Source organism: Cebidichthys violaceus, unplaced genomic scaffold (genome assembly GCF_023349555.1).
Source record: "Cebidichthys violaceus isolate CVI_PGR_0920_01 unplaced genomic scaffold, fCebVio1.0.p SCAF_5, whole genome shotgun sequence".
NCBI classification, from domain to species: Eukaryota; Metazoa; Chordata; class Actinopteri; order Perciformes; family Stichaeidae; genus Cebidichthys; species Cebidichthys violaceus.
This window is the reverse complement of record NW_027176705.1, coordinates 18268610-18291675: the sequence shown is the minus strand read 5'-3', so window position 1 is coordinate 18291675 and position 23066 is coordinate 18268610. Positions and strand designations below refer to the sequence as shown.

Genomic DNA, 23066 nt, shown 5'->3' with positions numbered 1-23066 from the left:
ATATTGTTTTTATTACATTCTAAGTGTACCTACTCCCACAGACACATTTATAACGGTTGTAACACGTGCACCCACCAATTTGACACTATGATACAAACAAAAAACACACAAACACACATGCATGCATTCATATTCTATAGCTTCAGACTCATACCTGTGCTGTACAGGGGTAGGATGGTCAAAATACACGCACGCCCAGACCTAGCTGCACACACACACACACACACACACACACACACACACACACACACACACACACACACATTCTAGTGGGAGGAGCTAAACCTCGCGCTCGTGCTCTGAGTTTGTCACTTTCCTAAATATAGTGGACGCGGATTTGTCCCTGTGTGTTTTCGCCGGAACGCTTTGATACAATTGTAGAGTATTCACAGAAGGGCACGGAGGGGTGAGTCATCTGTCTTTATGCGTGAAAAAGTATTTCTTACTGTGCGTCTTCTCCGCTCTCGAGACCGAGGGAGGGACGCCACTGCTCTTCATCTAACCTTAATGTTCCGATAGTCTGTGTTGAGACGCTGCAACTTGGTCCATCACAGCAGTGTTTCCTAAACAGCCTGGAGGAAACGTACAACTACGTGTACGTGTTTATTTAGGGACCGCTTCGTGGCCGCACTTTTGTTTCTGTTCGGTTCTGTTCGGTACGGTGAGTACGGTGACATTGCGTCCACCGTGGCGCTACATGTGATAAACCAAAGTGCCGTGATGGAGAGCTTTATCAAACTTAGATTCACCAGCAGGAATGTTTCAGTACCAGTAGTGACTGCATAGCAACACTCACACGAAGGTTAGGCCAGTGTTTGACCACCGATGTCTCTCTTCATGTCACACTTTATGATTAGTATCAGTATTATGAGTACTGTCAGTATAGCACCTCGATGGACATCAATGAGGGACTCTGTGGGGGAGCTTTAGTAACTACAATTGACTTTTTTGTTTGGTCAGAGCTGATGTGTTTGTTGTTGTCAAATAAAAATACTTACATGCCCATATGTATATTGAAAGGGTTATTGTGTGCTATAATGTCTCGCCTATGCTGACTGCAAAGAGATCCCTTCCTAAACATTTTTTTTAGTGTAGGTGACAAAATTCTCCAGCCTTCGTTTTGTGTATAAGTACAATCTCAAGTTGAGCGAAAGCTAATATGTTTCCTCAGCAGCTCTAGCCTTTGAGAAGAGATCATTTTTGTGGCCAGTATTGACAGCAGACCAATTACAGCAACCAGTAATGCTTCCAAAGTGCTTATGAGCATGTGCGTATTGTTTTTTTTTTTACGACGGCGTTGAAAACAGTTGGCACTGCTTATGAGTTCTAAACTTTAATGTGAAAGGGAAGGGAAGTATTACTGCGTCAGTGAATTACAAACAGTAGCTCTTAACTACGATATGTTGTGTAGGAAATACAGCAACAACATCAAAAAAGTGTTCTGAAGATTGGATTCAGTTCACTTTGTGCATTTGGGCAAATATAGTTTTATGGTCTATGCTTTTACTGGAACCAGGAGAGACAATCCACAGTGCATCAGCATTTTATCACTACACACATTTTGATGATCATGAGTAACGGGAATGTCTATGGAAAAGACCGGTCGCTACAGAAGCTATTGGATAGGCTTGTAAGGGAGTCCAATCCACAGACCAACACTCCACACAGACCAATGTTTTAGAAGTCTGATGTTCAGGCACAGTGAGAGGTGGCCGGTGAATAGACGGGCCGTGTTCTGCACTGGAGTTCGGGCCTCTTTTGGTGCCCTGCTGCCTCGTCGCTGCTCTTTGTTTTCATATTTCATTAGCAGGTCTAGCGGCATGTAGCATCACCTTCAATTATCCTCCCTGTCAGCGGACTGACGGTGCCCGTCTGCTGGCTTTAGTGATTACAGGCTTCAGGGGACAGGTAATCAGGTCATGGTTACACTGTCACCCTGTCAGACTGCTGAGACCACAGGGAAGTATATGGGATGAAGGAACGCTCCCATATCCACTCAGTCATCTCTGTCTTGTCTGGAGCGGATACACTTTCATTTTGTTGCAGTGCAATGCAATTTGTTGTTAGTTCCGATATCACAAGAACGCCAATAAGGATAATGGGTTTCTGTAATGAGCAAATAACACAGACGGGGTTAGCGCGTATGTAGCTTTGTTGTTTCCCATTTAGACAATCTGTAACTGAAGCTTTGGTTCATGTATACTATATACAGTGTGTGTGTGTGTGTGTGTGTGTGTGTGTGTGTGTGTGTGTATATATATGGTGGAGGGAGGCTTCGGCAGACTACGTTGATGCAGCGTGTGGGAGAAGTATAGATAAACAAAAGCAAGACAAGCTAACAAATGCCACAGAGAAGTGGATAGCTACACGCTGCAGGGCGATTAGTGTTGTGGAAGATGTCGGTCTGAGGAACGTTCTTAGGATCAACGAATGACGGTACGTTTGAGCCTCCCTCAAGACGCACCGTCACAAGAAGAACACACGAGTTCTGTGAAAAGGAGAGGACTACAAAAGAGACGGCGTTACAACATCACCAACTGTTGCTCTCACTGGAGACTACTGGACATCGCTGGGTAACCATCATCACCTCGGAGTTACGGTGCATTATATTGATGAACAGTGGGAGCTGCATTCACATGCTCTGACTGTCATGAAAACAGAAGACAGACGTTTTGCTGAAACGTGCGCGGAACATTTTATTCATGTTGCACAGCAGTGAAACATTTCAAATAAAGTCAGCACACTGAGCACAGGTAGTAAAGAAATATAACTGCTACTGTGTAAAGGAATACTGCTGTTATAAAGCACCTTATTTGTTTAAAGTGTTTGTAAACCAAATGTTATTGCACTTTTGTTCATATAGCAGTACTTTTAAAATAAAAGTGCGCAATACACTACTTTTGAATTCATTGTTGAATTTTGCGCATAACAATTTGATTAAATCGTTTGTGATTAAACAATTACAAATTGTAATCGTTACCCAGCACAATTTTTTTTAATATATATATATATATATATATATATATATATATATATATATATATATATATACATATATATATATATATGTATATATATATATAATTACTAAATGGTAAGGTATTTTAATTTTTCTTGCAGTCTGTGAATGTGAACTTAACCATGTCAATGTGAGCATGTTAGCATGTAGACAGTAGCATTTAGCTCATACTACCACTGTGCCTGGTGGAGACCAAAAATTCTAAGTTAAAAGGAGATTTAAAATATTTTGATAACTTCATAGCTATCCAGATAATTTAGTCACCCTGGGGTAAAACCCAGAACATCTTGTGTTCTGAAGTTTGAAAATGCATTTATTAACTTTGCATGTGGCCAAGTCACACACACTTGATCAGATTAGGACTTTTTTATCGGAGGTGCCGTACATTCTTTAAGTTGGTAATCACTGTATGTGCTGAATATGCATTTCAGTGAGAACTGTTTTTCATTGCACAATCTTGTGCATAATGGATACATGCCCATAATGTTCTGATTACTGTCAATCTGAATACGGTGTGTGTTTCAAGTGTCTACATTTCTTTCAGCATTATCTTCATTGGTTTTGTAACATAACAGCCCCATAGGCTAAATAAGTGTCTACATTTAAGGGAACATAACTTCCATCTCCCCACGAAAGTTAGGTCAGCCTATTCACAGAAGGATGTGACTGAAAGGGACCCAACCCTCGGCATCAGTTAACACACAGTGAGCAATGTATGCAATGCTGCATGTAAGAGCCATCAACAAGATTGTGAGCACATGACAACACATGGAGGAAACATGCGTTAATAGACATTTTTTATAAGACAGGACACCCTCCAAAAACTGGTTATCATTATGAATGTTTTGATATTGTTTCACCAGAACGTCAATCAAAACTCTGCTGTGTCCTAATGTAATTGAACTGAAAACATTCCTGGGATCCCTGCCCATTTAAACAAATGCACTTGGTCTTCATGCTAGAGCAATCTGATTGCATTCAACGCAAAAGCATTTAGAAGAGCGGCTCAGTTTACTTATTTTTGCCGTTGTAATTACCGGTTGGACTGAGAGTGTCTGAAATCACTCGAGCTTAGATTATTTCTTTAGCGATAGAAGTGATTCGTGTCAGTTAATGTCATGTTGGTTTGGAGAGTTTTAGCTTCATTTGTGGTGGGTGAACTGAACAGAATGAAGAAATTGAGACATCGCAGAATAAAAGAGTTAGAAGTAGAAAAATCGATGAATTGACCTCTGACACCAGAACTCAAGAAGATACCTGGTTGCTTAAGGAAAAGGGCGATGTCAGTGATGTTATCCACAGGATAAAGGACTGCAGCTTTTATTTAGTGACCTCACATAAGGTTCTTGAGTTTATTACAAGGTACATTTACCTGAATAGTTAACTGCACAGTTAAGATATTCGGATCTCAAAGATGCACCTCGCACCGTGTTTTCGATTCCTAAGCGTTGATTGTTTCCACCATGCATTTCAAAGTTTCTCCGCCCCTTTTTGGGTTCTTTGGTTGTCTCAGATAGCCTCGATGCTTCGTCTTCTTTACATCTGCTGCTAAATATTGTGCTGATTCCTGCATTTGGCCATTGCAAAAGTTGAAACACCAATGCCAGCTACCGAAGACATTATGCAGCAAGTGTAACGGTTCGGGTTTAAACGCACATCAATTGCAGTTTGCACAGTCGGCGAGAAAGGCAGTAAAGAAGTCGTGATGTCCAACAACGCTCTGCCACGCAGAAAGAACATGAATGCAAGGCATTAAAGATACTGTATTTTGAAGAGGTAAAATGAACTCGTAATATAGGTTGTTTAATCAGTTAGTGACAGAGTATAAAAAACGGATGATTCCTTCACTTTTGTGTCAGCTTTACATGAATGGACATATGGATATTGTGGAAATAGAAGCTGTTCTGCCCACCCTGGCAGTTAGGTTCCCTTGTGCGGCTGTATGGAGTCCATGTGTTCCCCAGTGGTATTTCCTTCCCCTCCTAGTTTCCCTAATGATAGAATATTTGGGGCCTTGTGGTAAACAGAAATAGCAACACTTCTGAAGGGAAGCCTTCTCTTTTTGCACCACACACTGAAGAAATAGAAGCTCCAGTGTGTGTGTGTGTGTGTGTGTGTGTGTGTGTGTGTGTGTGTGTGTGTGTTTTACTGAGGGGCTATTTCGAGTCCTCCGTGACCGACTGACTGACTTTGTTTTTTCTAGTCAATTACATGGCCTGCTTTAGCGGGGCACGAGCTAGTGCAGGCTGCTCCCGTGTGGACTAATGCATTTCTTATCCACTTTTGATTAGCCGCGGCGATGCCCGGCTAGACCGGTGACACGCTGCACCACACAGGGCAGAGAGGACGAGGGCTTCGGATGACTCTTCTCGCTGTGGAGGCTTGTTGTTGTTGTTGTGCGCTTGTTGCCTCTCTGTGCTGATGCTAACATCCACACTGATGTGATTACAGAACAGCAGAGGCTCATTAGTTCTGTCTGCTGCTGCATTTTTTTTTTTTTTTTTTTATGAGAACACACACGGGATATCCCCCTTCTATCTGATGTGTTCATACAAACACCATAATATCTGTTTGGGGGGAAAAAAAAAAATCCTTCTTGTTTTTTTCACTGAGGGTTTCATCAAACCCAGAAATATGGCTTCCTTCACCGCAGATGGTCTTCACACAAACGGTCGTGTGTCGATGTCTGAAGATCATCACTTTCCTCTTTTTGTTCATTAAAAAAAAACGTCTTGCAGTTGCAAATACAAATTAATTTGTTGTTGTTGTTTTTTTTTCTTTCAGAATCTCAGCGCTGAAGGAGGAGTTGCTCTCTGTGATATTGTCTCCACTAAAAGGAGTTCCTCCTACTGCCAGGGCTCATAACAAACACGTTCAGGTAATACATATTCACTCTTTCACTCATTCCTTTCTGAAATGTCTTGCAGCAGCTCTTACAAAATCAAACCCAAGTGTCTGTCACCCAATGCCAACACAGTTGTATTGATTTATGGCTCTATATGTAGGCCATATCTTTTCTCCTTGCTTGTGGACAGCTATGACTAATAATCCCAACCATTTGAGTTTTAATATTATAAAACCACAATTTCAGTTAATTGAAATAAGCTAGAGTGAGCCCAGCGCAGACTATTCACTGAAAAGATTCAGAACATTATGCAACTCTGGTTCTTCTGATTCAAATGACTGGCAAACAGTGTTGAGGGTTATTGTATGTGTATCTTTGTAGGGAAGTAAAATTGCAATCATGTTTCCTGTGTTGAGCAACACCTTGTAGCGAAGGCTTCTCTCCTCTGTTCTCCTCTCGCTGTGTTTTCTGGAAGAGCTCCTAATCTACTGGACTTGAGAAGTCTGGGACGCCCCAGTAATCAGGCCTGAGCTGCTCCTTCCAAACCAGCCAAACCTCTGGCTGCCTGCCGCCTGACCGCCGGGCCACACACACACACACACACACACACACACACACACACACACGCACGTTTGATGCTAAAAATGCCGCAGAGGAGCTAAAAAAATTACACTCAATAAATACAGAAATCAAATTAAACAATTTCCAAATATTAGCCTTGCGATCTACTTTCCTGCAGTCGTATAAAACTGCCTTTGCTGCTCTCGGTAAATAGGTTTCCCCTCTGCTCTGCCAAGTTAAACAGTAATGTTGGGTCAATGGAAGCATGGCTTGGCCTAATTAAACTCAGTGTTGATTTGCAGATACAGGGTCCAGACCAGAGAGTGGTGTGGGTCTGCTCAGAGTCCAGACTCTGTTCTTTATGGTGCCAACACTTCATTAACGCTGGCTGTACATGGAGGCGCTCTCACTCCCTGCCCAGTTGAGGGCCAGGTTATAACAGCAGCTTCTACAGACTCTGTCAGCTTATGTTAACTCTGGTAAACGTTGAGCGCATCCGACTCTAAGGACAAATAAAATGAGAAATTATTGTGAAAATGAATATGTCCTTGGTCGGCTGACTGTAGCTCGTTAATTGAATACGTGAGCATTGATATAGTAAATTAAGGTCAGTAAGAATTCATGTCATGTCAATAATAATCTGGCGATGTGGTGAAGTCGGCTTGCCTTGCTGTGGCCTGGCTGTTCATGCAGATGGTAATTTCCCACAGAAGCACCCAGTGTGATCTCACACATGGCTTTCAGCAATTATACACCTTAATCCCAGGTGACCCAGCTGATCCCAGATGTATTATCTCTGTTCATGCCAGCAATTCGGTGAAAGAGAAATAACTGTGAGTAAATGCACACGGCTTCATAATTCCTCCTCAGTAAAGTCAGCGATGCCAGCTGCTGACAAATTCAAGCCAATTCTGAAACCACTTCAGCGAGGAGCATTTCTTGATACTCTGTATACACCACTGATGTGCAATTGATACAAGATGAATGTATGAGGAATGACTTTAATGGCTCCAACTGACCTCTGCTTGGCCCATCTTGAAAAAGAGTCCAATACTTACTGTGTGTGTGTGTGTGTGTGTGTGTGTGTGTGTGTGTGGGGTGGGGGTGGGGGATAGGAGACTGCTCGATGGACCCTCAGGATAGAGGCCTCAGATCTACTTTCCATCGCTTCTCAACATTAAAAGGACGATATTACTTTGCTGAAAGCACAGAATTTCAATGAGAGCAGGAACAAACAGAAATGTTAAAGAATTCATTATACCAGTTAGTAGATCAAAGGCTCGAGATACTTTTCAGCGATGAAGCTGTGTGGCTCTGCTACCTCCTCTGCAGTGAACAGCAGAGAAGGTTGAAGTTATGGAATGTATCTGTGTGACTGTACTGTATGATTGGAGAGCGCTTCGCTTTCTAAGTTTGACATTCAAGTGGACACTGTACATCTATGTCTCACCTTTTGTCTTTAGTGTTGCGGTCAAGACACATTTTTTTCTAAAGATAAATGTTACCAAACGTGGCTCCAGTGGAGCAGTGTTTCTCACACTTGTGGGGCGAGGACCCCCCCCCCAGGGGGCACACTGAAGGGGGCCACACATGACCAGGGCAAGAAATGTGCGGTGGAGCTGAAGTCGGAACAAATCTGATTCATGTTGAAACAAAAAACAAACAAGTGCTTTCACGCTGAGTGGGAGAAACTGCTGCTTCAGGAAATGTTTTTTTCCCCATTCTGTATTCCAATTTAAATTTTTCATTTTACCAATTTCCTCAGTGTTACTCAGCTTAGAAACAGAACCCAATGGATGTATTTCATGGCCACCAGTTTTAATTATGACAACTAAGTTCCAGAAAAATCATGTTTTTTCCTCCCCCCCCCCATCAGTTTGGCACATTTGAGGCTCTAAATACTACAATACGCATGAGGTTTGTCGCTGCAAACAGCTGCTTGCCTCGCTAAAAAATGAGGCGGTGAGAGTGAATGAAGAGAGTGAAGTTGTAGCCGGAACAGCTGAACAGTTTGCTGAACTCACTATGAAGCTCTGCAAGAATAAGAGGAGCTGCAGATGTTTCGATGAATCAGATTTACTTACTTTCAAAATCAAGGGTGTCAGAAATAGCTCAACTAACTTCACAACTCGATACTCTCAAGCGTCAGGTCAGCAAGATTTATAGACACATCTGGCAGATCTGATGAATCTCGGTCCCAGGTTCACACGTGTCTTTTATATCTCAAAACTTCCAGCTCGGGTTTGCTTGCACCATAATGATGTAAATTGAATCAAGTTTAATTTGGCTTGTTTTCTGCTCATTTCCCTGATAGTGTTAATGGGTGATGAACATAAGTTGGTCAATGATGGGTTTTTAAGAGTAAAAGATCTGGTCAGAGATTTTACTTTCTGGAATATTATTCACATCTATTTCTCTACTGATTTCTGCAAAGAAATATGCTGTTTATTCTCGGAATACGTGAGATTTGTGTTCGTGTCTTGGTCAGGAATACAATAAGGCAAAATGCTAAATGGGCTTGAAGTCAACCCCTTAAATGTGAGTGTGTTTGGGGGTCTTTGACGTGGAATTGTTCGGATGCTGTTGTATTTATTTAATCTTATTTTATTGGGGCCTCTTTGGCCTGTTATAAATATTATACTGTTAAATCCTTCATGATTACAGTTTGGAAAATAGACATTTTACCAGGACAGCGTGACACAACTTCAGTCTGAGATCACTTCACCTCAGCATCACAGCTGATAGCTTTGCAAGGTAGCATGACGAGGGCAGGGGGGCAAGAATTGACATTTTCTGTATTGGAAGTTCAGCTCAAGACCAATTAGTGTTTTTTACGAAAGGAACAGAGAGTATGGAAGCGTAGCCATATTTTACAGGGCAGCTTGTGTTTCCATCTGTGTTGCAGGCATGACATCAGCGTCTCTTTGTTGAGACAGGAAAATCTTATCCCACTGCCACTGTCATAAAAGCAACACAATAATGAAATGACATCACAGCGGGCCAGTAATTAAATGAGCCGACTGCTGTCTTGGAGTTTTTACAAGGCTGGGAGATTGTGAGCGCAGCACACTGGACAACTGCAGCCCTGAAGCTATGGGCTTGTTGAGTGTGAAATCTCATCATCATGCCTTGACATAAATGTATATACACACACACACACACACACACACACACACACACACACACTCTCTCACAGAGCCTTTTCTATACCCCTACTTGACACAGCATCTTAGTTTGCTAACTGACTGGGGGAGTCGGGTGGCATGGCAGATGACACTTTAAGTCATCTAATCTCCCTGGCCTTCAGCCTGGCATTAAATGTGCTCGGCTGCCGGTGGAGGGAGATGAGTTTAATTAATACATTTCAGGCAAAAACTCATTAGCTCAGTGACCTGCAAAGCAGCAGAGGCCAGCGTCAATACTCGGGCTGCATGATACCAGAGGCTAGCCTGTCTGACTGTGGGTGATGAATTAATCACGGTCCGTGCTCCTGCAGTGCCTGGCAGCAGACAACACTTGGATTCCTCGCTCCTGCGGAACGTTTTAAGATTTAACTTCGCTGAACCTCAGGTTTTGTCATTGGGCAGAGTTACAAGGAGACTCATCTGCACGTGTGCATTAACTTCCGCTTTTTCAAAGATTGTGTATTGTGCCAGAGCATCCTTTGCATGAGAAAAATGCTAATTTTCGTCGTCGCTTCTTCTGAGTAGCTGTAACTCCATTAAGTTTTTACATAAATTGTCATTCGCTTTCCTTACATCAAAGAAAACTCATATTCACGACTGGGCGTGCGGGGAGGGTCGGCACACTGAGTGCTACTCTAAACAGGGAAGTATTAAACACTTCAGACAGTAAACAAGCCTGATCTCACTCCACCTCCCTCGGGGAGCAGGTCCACAACACAGCCTGCCTGTTTACCATGGGTAAGTCCCCCGAAGAACCTTTATAAAACTCCACTTATGAGAACTTCAAAGACTGTCCGGGCCTAGCGGGGGAGAAGAATCTTCTATAAGTCCGTCTAGTTATGCCTGGAGCAAAAGAGTGTCTCTCTCTCTCTCTCTCTCTCTCTCTCTCTCTCTCTCTCTCTCTCTCTCTCTCTCTCTCTCTCTCTCTCTTCCGCCCCCCCCTCCCTGCCTGCCTGCTGATGCAAATAGGATGCTTGAGGAAGAAGGGCAAGATTGAGCAAAAAGGGAGAGCAAGGAGATGAGCAAAGCTGCAGGGAAGGTAAAGACGTGAATACGGAACGTAATCTGTGTCATCAGTCCTGAACACTTCTGCGAACAGTGATGAAACAGAAACTCTCTCATCTTCCGGCAAATGGCCATGAATCTCACCATGGCTGTTTCCGCGGTGACAACCGGGCCCAGTTGGACAATCAACCGAGCCAAAATGATGTTCAGGCTCGCACATAGAGACAGTGGCTCCTTTATTGTGCTGGTAGCAGAAGACTGGGGGTTTACCTAGTGGTGCGTGCTGGGTAGCAGCAGCTTGACGCCTCATTGATTCACTGTTGGAGGGACTGGAGCAGAGGTCATGGTGGGGTCAACGCAATTAGAGATGAACCCATGGTCTTTAATGAGGAGGAGGGATGAAAGGACTGCCAATTACTCTGTGCTGCTTTGTACTGAAAACAACCTGGCGCTGTTAAGGCTCAGCATGATTTAACCTTCAGCAGTTCTGACTGTGTTTATTCTTTACATGAGGCGAAGTTAAAGGGAGGGTTGTTAATTAATGCTCATGATGTTAGGAGTGTTTTTTTTTTTTTTTTTTTACAATTAGATATTTTTACACTTATTGTTGACCCCGTTTATTGGGGTTTATTGGTGTCATCTGGACAGCGTTGGAGGGGCCCTGCCTGGTTCTCTTGCACAATGGATGCTAAAAGATGAAGTGTGTGTGTGTGTGTGTGTGTGTGTGTGTGTGTGTGTGTGTGTGTGTGTGTGTGTGTGTGTGTGTGTGTGTGTGTGTGTGTGTGGCATGCAAACACACTTGAGGGATTGATGTAAGAGTTTCCAAACTATGAGCGGAAGAACAGTTGCCTGAGTTTTAAGGGTAACACTTTAACACCTAATGACGGATGATAAACGAAGTCTGAGTTACCGAAGTGTTGGTATTCTTGGCTGGTATTCTTAATTCTAAGAACTGCAATTATTCAAGAATGCATATGCTGATTATGGAAATTTCACACAAATTAACAGGATAAGAACGATGACATGGATGCAGCCTGCACCATGACTGGATGGCGGTGACACACAACCGCGAGGCCGTCATTCTAGTTATCAATACATCAATTAATATGGAGCTTTTTTCCTATCTTTATTCAAGAGCGTAGTCTTTAAAGTGCAAACAGAGGCTGTTAGAGTGCCAGGACAGGGCTTTGGGGGGAAAACGTAACAAACGAATGTGAAACCAATGAGTCATGCCGTCTAATTGAAAGACTGCGATATTGAATAGAGATAGGGGGAAAAACACTCCATAAATTAGTCACTAATCATAAGTTTAAAATCTAGGAATTATTTGAAAGTATTTGTATGAGATCTTGGGAAACACACTACATTTAATGAGAAGATCGATACCACTCTAGTGGAGCCAGGCTAGCAGTTTACCTCTGTTCTGAGTCTTTATGCTGAGCTAAGCTAACCTTCCCCTGGCTCTTATTTCATATATACAGTACAGATATGAGCGTGGCATTGATCTCATATAACTTGACAAGAAAGCAACCAAGCATATTTTCCAAGATTGTTGCACTGTTGCTTTAAGCCTTACCCATGCCTTATGATCATGTGAGCCAGCGCTTCCACTTTTTCAAATTGTAAATATCTTCGAGTGGAGGTGAAGCATAAGTAAATTAAATGACCACCATATTAGCCACTAGGAATACTGTTTTTAGCAAAATGAGAAGAAATAATGTTTATGTTCTGCTCATTATGCAGTCATGTACAATAAAAAAAAAAATGCTGGATGGAAACCCAGCTCCATTTACCAAAACAACAGTAAGTGCCATTCTGCTATTGTATGGGACATAACAGATATGAAATCCTGTGCAATCCAACCTTGGAAAAGTGTGTTTCACACCCTCACAAAGCATGGTCACGCTTCCAAAGATCCGCAGGAATTGGATTTCATGGGTGAGATGAAGAGAAGAGCGTTTGGCTGTGAGGTTCGCTTGGAGGGCTTAGCACTTCTTGTTAAGAATACATCCAGAGAGGCGGGGGGTGTATTCTGAAGTTAAAGAGAGGTGTTGAAAAGGTCAGAGGCAAATATAGATTAGACAGAGATGTTTCACTGATGATACATGTACAAATGATTTTCCTGAATACTAAATACCCAGAAATACCTAGAATAATAATGTGTGGATACCATCATTTAAACTGTTTTTATTTTACAAGCTGGGGACCTACCAGTAATATATAATATAATAGAGTTTATTCAAAGGAAAATCACACCGATTCATGCAGTCATGTGATGCACATGTAGGTTGTGTTTCAGGCTTTTGAGTTCAGTGTTGAACTGTGAAAACCAATGGTTTTATTCCAAAGTGCTTCATATCCATTTTGATATATCATCGGAAGATGCTTGAATATTGCTACATGTTTTCAAAACTATAAAGAGACTCGAGAGGATTCAGTGCTGAATTACCGTCAACATCTTTTTAAAGTGTGCTGCTCGGAGTGTTGGATTAGGTGTGACTTTTCTTTTGGTTGTAATGAAATTACAACATATTGCTCAGCCTTGAGTATGTATGTGTGAGTGCTGGTTGCTGCGGCCCGTCGGCTCATCCCGTGGGTTGTATTGATTTTTACGTCAGCAAGATAGAGTTTCTGCCATAGTAACATATTACATCTGCATTGATCAGGACAACTTGTAAATGTAGAACCGGCTCCATCGCTCCGCAACACTCTGAAACCTGAGACAGAGATGCATCGTCAGAGAGAGAAAATTGACTATTAACGTTTGGTTAATATGTATTTTATTTGTTTTGTATGCTTTTTTTATATTCAAGGTTACATTTCTCACCAACATTACAAATAATATAGTGGTCATAGAGACGCTAGATATCTTCACTGTTGTCAAACGGGTAGATTTTCACATCTAAAGGCTTAATGTCATCTGTACTGAAAAAAAAAAAGCTAAACTAATTAAGTAGTGGCATAAGCAGTAGTAGCCTTAATATTTAATACTGGCATTAGCAGCCTAGTGTCAGTCAAAGTTTCAGCTTTTCAGTCCTGGCAGAAGAGAAAGTTTTGATTCACTTTGATTCAAAAATGTTTCAAATCGATTATCGCTTAAACCAGCAGATCAACGCGTTATTATCAATACTCAGTTATGACACCCCTATCAATACGTCACGAATGTGCTAGAAAACACCTTCTGCTTTTCAAGAATGTTCACAGAAAGCACTATGGAGGGATTTTAGACTGCTACAAGGATTTAGCCGATTCAAACTTAGCAATGTAACAGAGCAATTACACTGAACCGTCACTCAAGAACACACGCCGCAAGAAATGGATCTCCTCTCTTCTCTCATGGAAATAGCAGTACATGAGAGTGGTGCAAAGGATTTTTTTTTTTTTCTTTGCAAAAAATATTTGTGTCTTGCCATCAAATCATCCAGATTGTAAAAAACAGATCAATCCGCGTGACCTTTAAATCCCAAGTATGCAAGGAGTCTTTGTACAATGTGTGCCCTGAACTGACCTGGCAGGGTCAGCTGGGATCTGGGCCGGTGGAGAACCGGAGAGGATAGGGTGCAGCGTCTTGAAACCAATTGCCATTATGATTAAAGACAAAAAAATGAAATGTTTGGGTGGCTGTACTTTCAATATAAATCTTTTAAACAATAACTCAAAGGGAGACCACGGTAATAAAACGACTAGGTTTTAAATGCATTGATTTTGAATCAACATGGGATTTACTATTTCATTTCATTTGTTCCTCATTCATCTGCTGTATGGGGCATTTGAGTGACTGGCACTCAATTACATTATTTAAAAAAAAAAAATCCAATATAGAGGTCGTTTCAATCAGCAAATAATCACCAATAACTTTCCCTTGCCGCATGACAAATGTATTTCTCCCAACCCTGTGAACTGGATCTGCAGTGGGGGTTTTGGTGGCTCATGCTCCGGGATCCACATGCTGCAGTAATCCAGAGAGGGTTAGGATAAAGCCTGGCTTCGCCTCACTCTCTGCCTCCTCCCAGATCAGATGAGATTAGGAAAGAGCTAAGGAGCTCTGGGGTAAGGCAGGGCTCAGAAACGCTGAGGCTGAGGAGAGGAGGGACACCGCAGCAAGGCAGGTGGGCACTCCTTCAGGAGGAGCGAGCAGGAGAACAGAGGCGAGTTCACTCAAGACCGCGGGGCTGAATATTCATGTTGGTGCACGAGAAGGAGTGTCGCTGTAGAGGAGAGTTTGGAGCCAGCTAGACAAGGTGTGTGATGAAGTAGCTGAACTACATTTAACTCTTGTGGTTTTCCTCTGTTAGCGTGCTTTTGAGTCCTCCTTGATGTGCTTAATATAAATACAATGGGCAGAGATGAAATTCCAAAGCAAAAGACTGCTGAGGCCAAAAGGACTTTGGAAACGACCGTGAAGAATGAAAGGGAATAGGACTCCTGCAGTCTGCTGTGCAGAAATGCTGGTTCAAACGCTGGCAGCAGAGCTTTTGGCTTAGTCGTGTGTTCGTGGGTGGGAAACCTGGAAGAGATCAAGTCTTTGTTGCTGGACTTCAAGTCCTGCTGGTTGGTCAGTGAGCCATGGTGCACTCTATGCCCTCCTGGTGAAGCTCTTTGCTGTCAAGTGAAATGAAGCAGCTGATGTCTTCATCCTTCACGGCACGAACGCGAAGAAAGCCTGAAGACTCATTGGAAGAATGATCCATGAGGTGGAACCAAGCTGACGCTCATAACGGTGTTCATGTCGGTGTTCATGTCGGATGCACGTTTTTACAGAATTAAAATTCCTCCAGCAAGGACGGTATCTGTAGTTACGTCCAGCCCGCGGTGCAAAGATGTTCTGCCCATGTCCTTTTCTTTTGGAGAAAGGGATCTCTGACCTTTTTGTTAAGTGATGCTCTTGCGGACATGCACTATATGATTTGTACAAGAATCTGAATATATATATATATATATATATGCTGAACATAAATGTTTGTGCCACTGTTTGTTGACCCTGTCTCCATCTCGCTCCTTTTCAGCAAGCCATGCCAAACTGATACCGGAGTGACAGAGTTGACAGTGGAGCTATGTGTTAAGGATTGCCCGTTACCTAGAGCCCACTGATAATCTTCTTCGGCTGTTAGAGGAAGTTGTTTTGGCAATGGGGAGGAAGAAGATCCAGATCACCCGGATCGTCGATGAGAGGAACCGACAGGTCAGTGTTTTCTTCTTGCTGTCCCGTCGTCTCATTTTACATCTTAGTTGTATACTTATTCAAAGCCCAACACAACGGGTGCAGTATTGTTGCCCTGCCAAACCCTTTTGATTGTTAAAGGTGCTGTCAGAAGTCAGCTCTCACTCTATAACCCATTTAAGGAATACATCCCCTATAGAAGAACTATGCCTTGTTTGTTTCTGTGCACAATAACGTCTGACCATGAGGGATATCGCTATGTTTGAAGGTGCTCATTACGGAATTCAGAGCGAATCTGTTGCCTCTGAACAGCTCTCAACATGGAGACGGCTGAGCTGGCGGCTAGGAGCTAACAGTGCTAACAGCGTTAACAGTGCCAATAACCGTATCAGTGCTGAAGAAGCTAACAGTGCTAACAGCGTTAACAGTGCCAATAACCGTATCAGTGCTGAAGAAGCTAACAGCGCTAACAGCGTTAACAGTGCCAATAACCGTATCAGTGCTGAAGAAGCTAACAGCGCTAACAGCGTTAACAGTGCCAATAACCGTATCAGTGCTGAAGAAGCTAACAGCGCTAACAGCGTTAACAGTGCCAATAACCGTATCAGTGCTGAAGAAGCTAACAGCGCTAACAGTGTTAACAGTGCCAATAGCCGTATCAGTGCTGAAGAAGCTAACAGCGCTAACAGCGTTAACAGTGCCAATAACCGTATCAGTGCTGAAGAAGCTAACAGCGTTAACAGTGCCAATAACCGTATCAGTGCTGAAAGAGCTAACGGTGTTAACCTGGAGGGGAACAGAAGGGTGGGTGCTATGCTGATATCAGCGGCAACTCCCGTATGAGCGCAGTGCGGAGCGGCAGCCCTGAGCTAGCCAGTGGGACACAACAGAGACTCGCATGCACTTGAATGCTTTGTTAACAAAGCGCAAAGTAGCTTGGATTACAACAGAGAGAGAGAGTGAGAGACTTCATCTCTTCTCCGTTATATATTTACATTGCAAATAGTTGTTTTGCTCCTATATTAATGCTCTGAATCTTGAGTTAAGCACCTTTGTAAAGATTTTATTTTGAAGGCGACTGTTGCTGGGCTTTTTTCCTCAATGTACGAGCAGCAGCGTCACTGCAATGTGTTGGTGAACTGAGCTTATGGGAGATGGGAGTTAGCTGTTAACCCCTTAAAAAATGTCAGTCTACGTTAAAAAAAGAAAGATTGATACAGAGTGTAGAGTTTTTAGCAAAATATGGACTTCTAGGTATTTATTTACTGAAGTCAAAGGTAAAGCCGTGTGCTTAGTTTGTGGAGAACAGATCTCAGTGTTTAAGGATTACAATTTGAATCGCTATTATAAGATGAAACAGAGCAGAGAAATACGAAAACTTGACTGATGCAGAGCAGCACGGACCTCTGAGGCTTTGCTTGCTAAGCTGCAAAAGCAACACGCTCAGAAGATGTTGGTTCTCTTTGGATTTACCTACATATGTGAACAAACATTCTCCGTGATGAAGTTGAACATATCCAGATCCAGATCCTCTCTCACTGACGACCACCTGTCAGCTGTCCTTCACATATCAACCTGACTTCAGTGCACTCGTTTAAGCCCAACACGGACTCGATTTGTCGCACTGAACTGAAAAACAGAAACTGAGGTCATCGGACTGCAAACAATAGTAAAACAAAAAAGTACTAATTTTGCAGAAACATGACCCTGTCAGTATTTTACTATTACATATGGATATTACATATGTATATTTTTTGGATCATTATTTCTGCTTCAGATGTTTCAGGTGGAGCTCATTTTAACTCCTGTATAAACTGTTGTTCAGTTCGGGTAGTTAGGAAGGGTTTAAACTAAAGCTGCCAGACAAAGGTAGTGGAGTAAAAACTGCATTATTTCCCTCTGAGATGTAGTGGAGTGGAAGTTAAATAAAATGGAAATACTCAAGTAAAGTACCTTGAATTTGTACTTGAGTTAATATACTTACATTCCACTGCTGATCATAACATTTACTCTTACCACTCGCTGCTTATCAAAACTATACAATTTACTGCTTTTTATAAAGAGGTGGAATAATATTGAGCAGGATTGGGGTCAGTCTATTGGTCCGGCCCTCCACACCAGTCCCTGTTTCTCATGTGGCCCCTTGGGAAAAAGAATTGCCCACCCCTGCTTTAAGCCGTTTCACTCTTGAGAGTGCAGCGGTCACAGCTGGTGGCAAGGACAGTAATTTGGGGTTAGTCGGGTCCTGACGGCACCCTGTCATTAGCAGGGCGGGTCAGCGTTTGGGACACACAGTGGCCTTCTCTCCTCACCGTCTCCTAGCGCAGCCACACTGCTGCCCACTGGAATCCCTCTCTGTCTGTCTCCTCTCTCTCTCTCTCTCTATATATATATATATATATATATATATATATATATATCAACCCCAACAGCACAACAAATACCAGCCTGTCTGGAAGCAAGGCTCACACTCTGGAAATAGGGATGTGGCTGCAAAATAAATATCTGGGATGATGTTTGTATTTGATGTTTGGTTGTCTTGGCACAAGCCTTTTTAGATCGACACTGCTTTAGCTGTCGGGTGTGCATCGCCGGAGCCTGCTGTATATTTAGCTCCTTGCACTCTATTTTGGGAAGTTGGCCTGTGTTCTTGTTTTATCGTTCAAGCGCATCAAGTGTGTTCAGATGGTTTTCCTCTTTTTCTACTATCACACTATTACACACCATGCAGAATATATAATGACAGTAGAACGATGCACCAGCGATATACCAGCTATCAGCAGTCATACATATATTCTGAAAGAGGAACTTTGTTATCTCTTTTCATAGAAATCTATTTGCAAGTCATGCTCAAGAAATAATGAACATCATTTAAAACATTGTTTAAGAGGTAGCTGTAAAAAAACAAAAGAAACACAACTCTTTTCGCTAACTTCCCTTTAAATTATAGCGAGAACTGTGGCGTCCATTTTACCGCTGTCATCTAATCTAGTTACTGTAATGAGATGCAGCATTTATTCAATGACTACTACTGTTCCAAATGCTTCTGGCATTAGAGCAAATGTTCAGCTTGGTTGAACATGAACTTTGTTGGCAATCGGATGCAGTCTTTGCTCCATAACCAGACCATGTGATGTTGCACGAGCTCCAAGGACACTTTTTTGAAAACAAATTAAACTGCGCCGGAGACAAAATGTGACATTAGGTCACCACCATTGGGGAAAATGGTCAAATATTTTCAGAAAATATACTTTTATGACCAAATAAAGAAGACCAAATCACTTGTCAACAGCACATGTCTTTCTCTATGTGGCTTCCTGTGCTATAAAATATGAAAAGCCACAGTGCTATCATGCATATAATGGTGCTCTCCACTGTTCCCAAGGTAAAAGCCTCCAAGTTGGGCAGGAAGTGGAGAGCGCTGTAATGAAAGGATTAAACCTCTATCGTCCCTCTGGGAATTTGCGTTGCACAAAGAGCATTAAAGAATATCAAAAGGTCATCAACAATCATACCTGACAGCTCACAATATAGCTCTCGGTTCCACACATTTAACCCAACATTTTCCTTTTTGTGTATGTCAGTTTTTTTACTTCCAGTGAGGCCAACTTAGGACAAAACATCATTTATTATAAGCAGGTCAGTGCTCAACAGATTTTTTTCTGTGACATGGGGATGAGCGTATGATATATTAAAGGAGTAGTGTGGATGTTTTTCTGACGAACAGAATAAATATCTCGCCTGCTTCAGACAAAGCTGTAGAAAACTGGTGATGAGGAGATTCCTCTTCTTCTTAAACCTTAAGTCATTATTGTAGGATAATTTACCCATAACTTCAATAAACTTGAAAAAAAAAATGGCAAAAATGAGTATAAATGTGCATATTACTGTGCTCCGCCTTCATGTGTCAGTACTAGAGTTCAGGGGGCAAATGTATTATCCCTCTTAGTATTTATACTTCATGTTGGCAATATTGAAGAAGCAAGACTCTCCACTTCATCAGCAACTTCTGATACAGTAGAAGACCAATACTCCTGATCACTTTCTGCATCACTGTAAGTCTTGGAGGAGTGAGAAGGTGTGAAGGCAGCTTCTAGATACGTGATGACGTGAGTCAGCATTCCAGAGGCCGTGATGGAGGAAACGCATACAAAGATAAATACAGATGACAATACAATATAACACTGTATGCTTGTAATGTTTTTTGGTTTTCTATTTCCAAGGAAGGTTTACTGACAGTATGTGGACTTTTAACAAATATGATTATGATCAATGCTGATAGCAATCCTTAAGGGAGGGGAAAGCATTACTCAGTTGCTTTCCCCACCCGGTCGCCCCACCAACATGAATTAGTGGCATTCGAGTTGAAGCCTTTTTTCCAGGTTGGGAACCCTCCCCTCCTTCCACATCCTCCCTCCTCCTTGTCCCACTCCTGTGTGACGCAGAAACATTTTGAATCACTGTTCTTATCTCTCTACACGACAAGGTTCTGTCAGCAACTGGCTGTGGATCACGGTGTCATTTGATTTTTGTGTCAGTAACTCGTGCTTACTCTGCGCTCATTGGCTCATTATCAATCGTTCTGGGCGAGAGCAGCAGCAGCCGAAAGCCTGAAATAGGGACTGGGTGTTAAAACTAATGTTATATTCAATTACAACATTGGCTTGCAACGATTGTGAAAACAAGACAATCAGGACTAAACGATTATTGGGCCACATTGTGTTTCACAAGGATGTTTCGATTTGTCTTGAGTTATGAATCCAGCTAACCACACCTTATTAACGCTGAGTAACTGGCTGGAAGAAGTTGGAATGTTGAATATTTGTTTCGTAGTTTTCAGGAGGTTGTGGAAGTACATTAATGTTAATATTATTGTATTTGATATATATTTTTTCTATTATATATATATATATATATGTATATATACATATATATCTATATATGTGTATATATACGTATATATCTACATATATATATGTGTATATATACATATATCTACATATATATATATATCTATATAGGTATATATATATGTAGATATCTATATAGATATAGATATATATGCAAAAGTCTTTACAAAGGAATAATTGCATGATGTTTCAAAAGTAAATGGGTAATTGTTTTAAAAAATTGTGACACTGACTTGATAATCGTGATTATGATTCTTGCCATAATTGAGCGGCCCTAACCTGAAATGACCCCCCCTGTCTTCCACCTCCCTACACTTGTCCATTTAACATTATTATTGTATATCGTCAACCATTATGTCTTCATTTTATTTAAATAATGGTGTCGTCTTGTGTCAGGGACAGCTCAGAATTTAGATCAAAGACAATGAAGAGGAAAAAATGGGAAGAATATGCAGATGAACAACGGATTCTGGCTTCAAAAGGCTTTTAAAAAGCAATCAGTCATTAAACTCTTGCTCACCCAGTTTGGTCTCTCTGCATGTGAAGTGCTTGTCTTCGTCTGTCCAAAACGTGCCACTGAACAAGGACTGAGTTGTATGACGCTGCAAAGATCCCAACTTATCTCATCGAAACTCCTCCTAATTTGTCCCTCGTCCTTTTATGTCAAGGGAGAGGAGCAGGTGTTTGAAGAAAACAACATTGATCCGTGGTGTCTGTCTTCCTAGGTGACTTTCATGAAGAGGAAGTTTGGTCTGATGAAGAAGGCCTATGAGTTGAGCGTTCTGTGTGACTGTGAAATCGCCCTCATCATCTTCAACAGCTCCAACAAGCTGTTCCAGTACGCCAGCACCGACATGGACAAGGTCCTGCTGAAATACACCGAGTACAACGAGCCCCACGAGAGCAGAACCAACTCTGACATTGTAGAGGTGAGCGGTAGTGTCATTTCATAAAGTGGTCTTCTCCATCACTTGTTAGTTGAGGTGTTTGACCTCCCAAAATGTGGTACCCAGTTTTCTTCTTTCTTTTTCCTCTTTGCTTTTGGTGGGCGGTTTATTGAACACTATTCTAGTCAAATATGCAGTTTATCTTTCTTTAACTCTTGCGAAATGTTCGAAAATATATAATATTTAATCGTTTTTCCTCATGTGATAGTTCAGAAGAGCACATTCATGCCTTGGGAATTGATAACATGTCATTTTTCAGTCTTATCCATTGACGGTTGGTAGAAAGATGTATTTCTAGAAAGCGTAACGGCAGAGGACTCCGTAAAATATACATTTTGATAGACATATAATGTATTTTATTTTCATTCGAGGAAACGCATAAATGCTGAACTATATATGCCAAGACTACAAGTATCTACATTCCTGTATGTGTAATCCTACTACGAATTACACATACTGCAAATATTATTGAACGACTAAATTTGGCAAGATGGTCAACTTTACTAAAATGTTACAAAGGATTTGGTACAAAAACCGGTAGGTATGCGAGAGAGTGTAGCTGCTACTTGATGGTGTGTCCATTTAAATGACTAAATAGTGGTGAGATTTTCACATCAGGAATTTGCAAGACATACGTAGATAAAACACCACCATTGGGTTGGTCCTCCAACTTAGGGATTATGCAAATTCTCTGTGAGACCGTTTATTGTAGCATTAACTCACGCCAGTCGTAGCTGGCTTACTGGCGACATTGATGTTCCCAGTGATAAGATCCAGCCGCTCCTTTGGCTGCATCGTGGTCCCTGAGCGGCGTTGCCCTGCCTCTCACAGCACGTACTCATTGCAGCTGCCATTAATAATAACCGGCCATCGTGACTCACGTTTTTGCTGTTTACGTAAGCTTGTAACGCATGTTTGCATTGCTGAGAGCCTGAACTTACTGCTCTCACACACACACACACACACACACACACACACACACACACACACACACACACACACACACACAAACACAAACTGTCACATTTAAAGGAAGCTAAGCTTCCCAAAGTGTTTATTCCTTCCTGAAAAAGAGAGAGCTTCAGTGTTCAAGTTTATTTTGGGAGAGCATGTTTTCCAGCTTCTTTCTACATTCCCTCAGTGTCCTCTAGCTTACCAAAGTCACAGAGTCAAACTTAACCGTCCCAAGAAAATCTAACATTGTTTTTCATGGGAATAAGACGGTTATAGTAGTAAAAAAAAAAAAAAAGAAGCCAGAACAGATTCAGGGATGAACCGGAACATGCATGTGAAACAGTAAAGCCTCTCCAAAGACCACAGCTATTAAATGCTGAATTCATCCTCTTAGATGTAGTCATAGCAGTGGTAGAGGTTGGTAACATGCATCATTAATATCACCCATAATGATTCTAAATGGCATAATCATGTCTGTC

General features: G+C 41.8%; 1 protein-coding gene across 1 annotated transcript in view; it reads left to right on the top strand.

Annotated features, from left to right (window-relative positions):
* Nucleotides 1-325: 325 nt before the first annotated feature.
* The window catches only part of LOC137887746 (myocyte-specific enhancer factor 2A-like), a 37817-nt gene continuing 15076 nt past the window's right edge, over nucleotides 326-23066 (top strand). Inside the window, exons 1-4 of the mRNA XM_068730930.1 lie at nucleotides 326-406; nucleotides 5804-5897; nucleotides 15622-15797; nucleotides 21412-21615. Of these exons, the coding sequence (XP_068587031.1) occupies nucleotides 15744-15797; nucleotides 21412-21615 (258 nt within the window). The 5' untranslated portion in view covers nucleotides 326-406; nucleotides 5804-5897; nucleotides 15622-15743. The remainder of the gene's footprint in view (nucleotides 407-5803; nucleotides 5898-15621; nucleotides 15798-21411; nucleotides 21616-23066) is intronic.